At 51.7% G+C, this 7,009-nt stretch overlaps 1 protein-coding gene across 3 annotated transcripts in view; it reads right to left on the bottom strand.

The window, feature by feature from the left end:
* NUP98 (nucleoporin 98kDa) overlaps positions 1-7,009 on the bottom strand; it is a 94,189-nt gene that overhangs the window by 9,040 nt on the left and 78,140 nt on the right. For all 3 annotated transcript variants that reach the window (XM_015428311.1, XM_015428313.1, XM_015428312.1), the window contains 5 exons: positions 6,839-6,996; positions 5,919-6,062; positions 4,851-4,990; positions 3,193-3,414; positions 546-787 (listed from right to left, as the gene is read on the bottom strand). In XM_015428311.1, the coding sequence (XP_015283797.1) occupies positions 546-787; positions 3,193-3,414; positions 4,851-4,990; positions 5,919-6,062; positions 6,839-6,996 (906 nt within the window). The remainder of the gene's footprint in view (positions 1-545; positions 788-3,192; positions 3,415-4,850; positions 4,991-5,918; positions 6,063-6,838; positions 6,997-7,009) is intronic.

Raw genomic sequence — 7,009 nt, 5'->3', positions numbered from 1 at the left:
AGGCAAAAACGTGTGAGCTGGAGGCTAAAGAACTGTGAGCTGGCTCACACTAACTCAGCTTAGAGGGAACACCGCTCTGGAGCCCGTCCTTCCTGAGCGAAGGCAAAAACGTGTGAGCCGGAGGCTAAAGAACTGTGAGCTGGCTCACACTAACTCAGCTTAGAGGGAACACTGCTCTGGAGCCCGTCCTTCCTGAGCGAAGGCAAAAACGTGTGAGCCGGAGGCTAAAGAACTGTGAGCTGGCTCACACTAACTCAGCTTAGAGGGAACACCGCTCTGGAGCCCGTCCTTCCTGAGTGAAGGCAAAAACCCGTGAGCCGGAGGCTAAAGAACTGTGAGCTGGCTCACACTAACTCAGCTTAGAGGGAACACCGCTCTGGAGCCCGTCCTTCCTGAGCGGAGGCAAAAACGTGTGAGCCGGAGGCTAAAGAACTGTGAGCTGGAAGGAAAGAGGCTTGCTGGCCCTGGAGGGTGACCGGAAGCCGTGCTCAAGGGGAGGAGGCAGGGCCGACACAGCCCGGGGCGCCCGACCTGGGTTTCCTTACCTGCCGCCAAGTGCCTGACGACCAGCCTGTGACACGGGTTCCAGTGCCCGGCTCTGGACAGGAACAGGGCCTCCTTGTGGTTGTCCCCCTGCATCCGGGCCCTCACTGCCTTGGCGTCGTAGATCCACTCCGGCGGCACGCACAGCCGCTCCATGAGGAAAGTCTCCTTGGCCCAGGAGTCCGGCGTCTCAGAGAGCATGCAGTGACGGCTCAAGAGCTCCCGCACCGCCCTCTCGCGAACGCTAGCGGGGACACGCCGTGGGGAAAGCAACACGTTAGCCACGCAGCTGGATCGGGAGGGGTCTTTGACTCCTGACTGGCTCTGCAGGGTATTCTCCTCTGCCCCCCCACCAACCGCCCCACCTCAAAGAAGAGGATGCTGTAAGGCCGCCTCCACGCTTGAGGTAAGACAGATGGAGCTAACAGGGCCGCGCTCTCAGCATCCCACCATTAAGAAGGGCACCTCTGCCCATCCAATGCAGTGGTATAAAACTCCTCAACAAATTTCATACATCTCCAGCAATGCCGGTCGCCTTTGCTGGAGGGGATGTAAAGAAACAGGTAACTACATACATTGCTGGTTTGAATGCCCTATCGTAGCGTCTTTCTGGGACAAAATAATAGAGGAAATAAGGACTGTAACTGAGCATAGAACAGACAAAACCCCAGAAGCACTACTCTTGAATCTCAGAGACGAAACTGCTCTATCTCTAACACTTAAGAAAAGAATCAGCCTATTACTGTTTGCAGCTAAAACCGCAATTGCATCCACATGGAAGTCCCAAAACACTCTGAACGTAAACCTCTGGTACAAGAAATTACGGAATCTATACTTAATGGGGAAAAAACACAGATATCTTTAAACAAATCAAACCCAAAGGAGAACACAATGACACTACATGTATATGGTCTTCTATCTTATCATACCTAACTACCAAAGATTCAATACCCGATGTAATAGGTACTCTTCGCCTTTTGCAGCGTTTATAGCACAATACACAGTTTGATGCCAACCTAGCAGTTCGAAAGCAAGAAATTGCAAGTAGATAAATAGGTACCACTTCAGTGGGAAGGGAACAGCGTTCTGTGCGCCTTGGTGTTTAGTCATGCCGGCCACATGACCACGGAAACGTCTTCAGACAGCGTTGGCTCTTCGGCTCTGAAACGGAGATGAGCACCGCAACCCTAGAGTCGGACTCGACTGGCTTTCGAGCAAGGGAACCTTTACCTTTACACAGTTTGATATATAGTATGATCTGTACAGAAAAAATCCTCACCACAGTATAGATTAGACTGATTAAGGCACTTTTTGTATGTATAACGAAAAATATGTTAATTATATGTATATGCCTATCTTGCATAATGTTAATGAGTTAATGAGAAAATTGAATAAAACTGATTTGGGGGGGGGGGGAATCTCCAACGTAGACATATTTATTTCCTTCACTGTCTTCTCTCCAGAATTAAACCCAAACAGATGGTGACCACATCGACTAAAGCTTGTTGTTCTCCCAGTTTGGTCCTTGCGTCAGTGCAACATCTTTTCTAACGCTTAGGCTAGTTCGCTGCCCACCTTCTCCCTATATGTATGGACTGGCAACTTCCATTTCAATGTAGCCGAGGAAGTGTGCTTGCATACGGAAGCTGACGCTTTGAATTAAAAAAAGGTGCCACCGGACTTGAACTGTTTTCTGCTGCTTCAGGCCAACACGGCTACCCACCCGAATCACTCTTTACAAGTCTCTGAATGTGCACTTGACCGCTTAGATTCGCTTTGTTAAGTACTTCTCAACAGTTTTCTTCGCATTTTCTTCCACTCCCCCCCTCAGTCGCTCAAAAATTCATGTGCTTGGGAGGCGTCCCTCCCCCGCTCGCCTTTTTCCTGTTCAGTGGGGTGGGGAGCTAGCTTTTTCCCTTTAAAAACGCTTTAAAGCTGACTCACGTTCATAATTGGTCATTCGACCTTGCTTTCAGCTTCATTTCTGATGCTCGATCTCCCACGCTTGCCCCGGTCAACGTCACTAAATCTCTCACAGCACGTAGAACCGTCGGAACGAAGAGGTGCCTCAATTCTCCGGCATTCCGCCCTCGAAGAGGCAACCTCTTAGAAGTTCCATGGCCAGAGTCCCTTCCCCGGGTCTCTGGGGGGGTAAGCGAGCCTGCGCACCCCCTCCTTCGGCAGGAGCGCAGCCTCACCCCCGGGAGGTCCGGGAGGAGAGTCTGCTAGCGCGCCACCATAGACCGGAAGTCCCTCAAATCACTTAAATGAGTGATGGATAAAGTCTGCCAGAAATCAGACTCCCAGTTTTAGAAGATACCCCCATTTTATGGCTGTGAGGGATACATGATCCCTTAAGCTGCCTCGTATCAGACCACTGTTCCATTCAAGGTCAGTATTGCCTACTCAGACTGGCAGCGGCTCTCCAGGGTCTCAGGCAGTGAAAGGTCTTTGGAGTCACCTCCTGCCAGGTCCTTTTCAACGGGAGATGCTGGAGGACTGAACCCAGGGGACCTTCTACAGGCCAAGCAGTTACTCTGCCACTGAGCCACAGCCCCTCCCCAAAGGGTAAGGAAGAGAACAGACCTATGGCTTGAGCCGTTTTATAGCACGGAAGTACGCGGCTCTGCTGCGGGACTCCAGACTTACTGTGCGTTGGGCGTGTGAAGGAGTACGAAGACCGCCCACTCCCACAGCCCCTCCCTCTCGAGCTGGGCCGCGTAGCTGGCATTCAGCACGCCCTGGCACTGCTCCGACAAGTGGGTGTAATTCAAGGCACGCAGCACTTCCCAGAGGTGCCAGCTGAGGCGATAGTCTAAGGGATTGGCCGTGATGCTCCGAGGGTCCAGCAGCTGATGGAGGTCATAGCACCTGGGAAGGAAGCCACACCAGGGATCAGGGCTCTAGCCAGGCCTGCAGGTGGTCACATAAACACGTGGAGCGGCTTTATCCTGACTACTCAGGGCAAGGTCAGTCCTGTCTCTACCCAGACTGGCAGTGCCTCTCCGGGGTCTCAGGCAGGGGTCTTTCACATCGCCTCCTGCCTGGTCCTTTTAACTGGGGATGCTGGGGACTGAACCCGGGACCTTCTGCATGCCAAGCAGAGGCTCTTCCACTGAGCCACAACCTGTCCCCATAGCTCTCCGGGGTCTCAGGCAGAGGTCTTTCACATCGCCTCCTGCCTGGTCCTTTTAACTGGGGATGCCAGGAACTGAACCCGGGACCTTCTGCACACCAAGCAGAGGCTCTGCCATGGAGCCACAGCCCGTCCCCATAGCTCTCCAGGGTCTCAGGCAGAGAGGGGTCTTTCCCATCACCTCCTGCCTGGTCCCTTTTTAGCAGGAAATGCCGGGGATTGAACCGGTGGACTTTCTGCATGCCAAGCAGAGGCTCTGCCACTGAGCCACAGCCCCTGTCTATGTTTCTGCAGGGTCTCAGGCAGAGGTCTTTCACATCGCCTCCTGCCTGGGGATGACGGGAACTGAACCCGGGACCTTCTGCACGCCAAGCAGAGGCTCTCCCACGGAGCCACAGCCCCTCCCTCCACCATGGTCACAGCCTCTTAAACGTCTGCTGCTTTTTTTGGACAGCACCTGAAAGTCCCGTTCCACACGGCAAAACAGGATGGCAATGCTCTGGGTGGAAAAACAGACCTCTGAGGGGGGGACTTGCAAGGCTGTCCCAGCCCAAGATGAAATGCATGCTTAGCCCCTGACCTGGATGGCCTCGGGCTAGCCCGATCTCATCCGTTCTCAGAAGCTAAGCAGGGTCGGGCCTGGTTAGTCCTCGGATGGGAGACCACCCAGGAAGTCCACAGTTGCCACTAGGGGTGTGCAAAAAATAATAATTCGGCCTGATTTGGATTCAGCCAAATCGGGCAGAATCAATTTCGGCCGGGATAAAGACTCCTGCATGTCAATTTCGGCAGTAGGAGCAGATTGGGCCAGCCGAATGTCTTTGGGCCAGCCGAATGTCAGTTTCAGCCCCATTATATCCTATGGGCCATTGAATTCAATGGCAAAAACACAGGGTATATTCTGGGGGCTGGAGGAGAGGGGGTTTGAGGGACAGGCTCCAAACTCGCAGGTAATCTGCTGGGGCCTCTCCCCAAGATACCAGCCAAGTTTGAAGAACATTGGACCAGGTGGTCCAGTTCTACGGGCCCCCAAACAGGTTACCCCCATCCCCTCCATTGATCTCTATGCTGGACTTTTTTGAATCGGGGACAAATGCTGTGCCATTCATTAATCATGAGTTTTGCGGCACAACCCATATTCTTTGTACTTGAAATCTTTCCAAAAGGTTACCTGTCGCTGTACAGCTTCAACAGGTGGAAGCACACGTCCTGCACGGAGTGCTGTGGATCGCCTTCCTCAACCACACAGCCTGAGCCCTCCAGATATGGAGGCAGCGGAGAACAAGCGTACTTATCCGATGCGGAGGAGTCCTGGAGGAACAAAACAGACTGAGGAATAAAATGCAGCAGCAGCAGCGGGCGGAACGGAACGGACCCTCTGGGGGTCCAGGGACCTCCTGGCCTTCCATCTAGTCCAGACAATAGAGTCATCACAGGAGGAGACATTCCTGTTTTCACCTGCCATACTGGTTTGTTTGGAAGAGAAGAAGAGATTGACTTTATACCCCACCCTTCACTTGGAGTCTCAGAGTGGCTTACAGACTCCTTTCCCTTCCCCTCCCCACAACAGACACCCTGTGAGGTGGGTGGGGCTGAGAGAGCTCTCTCGAGGACTGCCCTTGAGAGAACAGCTCTGAGAGAACTTGGGACTGACCCAAGGTCACACCAGCAGCTGCATGTGGAGGAGGAATGGGGAATGAAACCTGGTTTTCCCAGATTACGAGTCCACGCTCCTAACCACTGCACCAAACTGGCTCTCTTTAAGCTTTTGAGTCAACACTTCCTTCGTCAGATACTTGATATCTCTTTTAATCAGCTCTGAGAGAACTTGTAAAGGACCCAAGGCCACAACAGCAGCTGCATGTGGAGGAGTGGGGAATCAGACCGGGTTCTCCCAGATTAGAGTCCGTGCTCTTAACCACAACACCAAACTGGCTCTGGAGTTACCATGTGCATGTGGCATGCTGAGATTGTAGCTTGCCACTTCAAGAATTCTGATGACTTCACATGAGCTTTTGGACCTGTGACATTTAGAACATCTGCTTTATGCTCCTGGGGACTGGCCATAGAGTTCTGATTCCAAACTGTCAAATAGAATGGAGATTATGTAGCAGTCCGTGTGTGCCTATGGTTCTCCTTCAAATAATGGCTGCTACAACCTCAGCATGTTGCGGTCTGCAGAACTGAACCAGCCCTACACTTTTAGCTCCAGATCGGCAAAGCCACATCTGCCGCTTACCTGGAACGCAGCTTCGTACATGCCAAGGGCCTGGGACAGCGGTGCCGTGGAGGGAAGCAGGTACCAGAGGTGGACACCAACAGTGCGCTTCCAGTCCAGCTGGGAACAGACGTTGATGCTTCTCTGCTCGGACAAATGCAACACCTACAGAAGGAATGGAAGGACTGAGGCGCAGCTGGCTGGGGCCGGGGGCAGGCGAACCTTCCACCGGGAGCCTGCAAAAGGCAGCTCGGGGCAGTCGGACGCCTGTCCCGGAGGCTGAGCCCAACCAACCAGGGTTCAGGGGCTGAGCTAGAGATGTGAAGGCCCGGAAAAAAAACGGAAAAATTCAGGGAAAAAATGGGTTTTTTCTGTTTTTTTCCTGAAGCCTTTTTTGTTTTTTCCCCGAAAAACTGGAAAAATTGAAAAAAGAAAAGAAAAAAAACTGATTATGGAACGTTTTGTTTTAACATGATGAATAAAATATTTTAAGACAAGGTGTTCAAATATTTTCCAAATCATTTCTAATATATATATATATATATGGTATCAGATTGATCTAATTTCTGTGCATTGAGGACAAGCAAGTCCTAGGTTACAAACTGAACTCTCCAATGCACGAACAAGATGTTTGTAATCATTGTTTGGATACTCTATATTTTTAATATGCTAGTTGTGATAATTTCATGCCAAGTAAAAATGTCCATAGTCATATTTTATGTTCCTAAAGTAACAGAATGACTTTCAATCTGGAAAAGACAAAAAAAAATGCTAATGTAAACCGGGGTTTTTTCCGAGCTTCAAAATTTCCGGAAATTTTACATCTCTAAGCTGAGCCCAACCAACCAGGGTACAGAGTTCATGCTAAGGGAAGGAAAGGGACAGGAGCCTTCAAGGGGCACCTGCGACGACCTTTCCTGGCTTTCACGTCTGCCACTCACCGGCTTGCCAGCTAGGAGAGCAAAGATGCGCAGCCTCTCCTCCTGGATGAAGGAGTCGGCCTGCAGCTGGTGCCAGTCTGCCAACTGCATGGCCATGAGCTCCCGAACCTCCTGGCTGCCCACCAGCTGGGAAAGGAGCAGCGCCAGCCTGTGGTCCCCTAGAAGAGAAAG

Source organism: Gekko japonicus, unplaced genomic scaffold, assembly GCF_001447785.1.
Source record: "Gekko japonicus isolate JY-2015 unplaced genomic scaffold, Gekko_japonicus_V1.1 scaffold3321, whole genome shotgun sequence".
Lineage (NCBI taxonomy): Eukaryota > Metazoa > Chordata > Lepidosauria > Squamata > Gekkonidae > Gekko > Gekko japonicus.
This window is presented reverse-complemented; position numbering and strand designations above follow the sequence as displayed.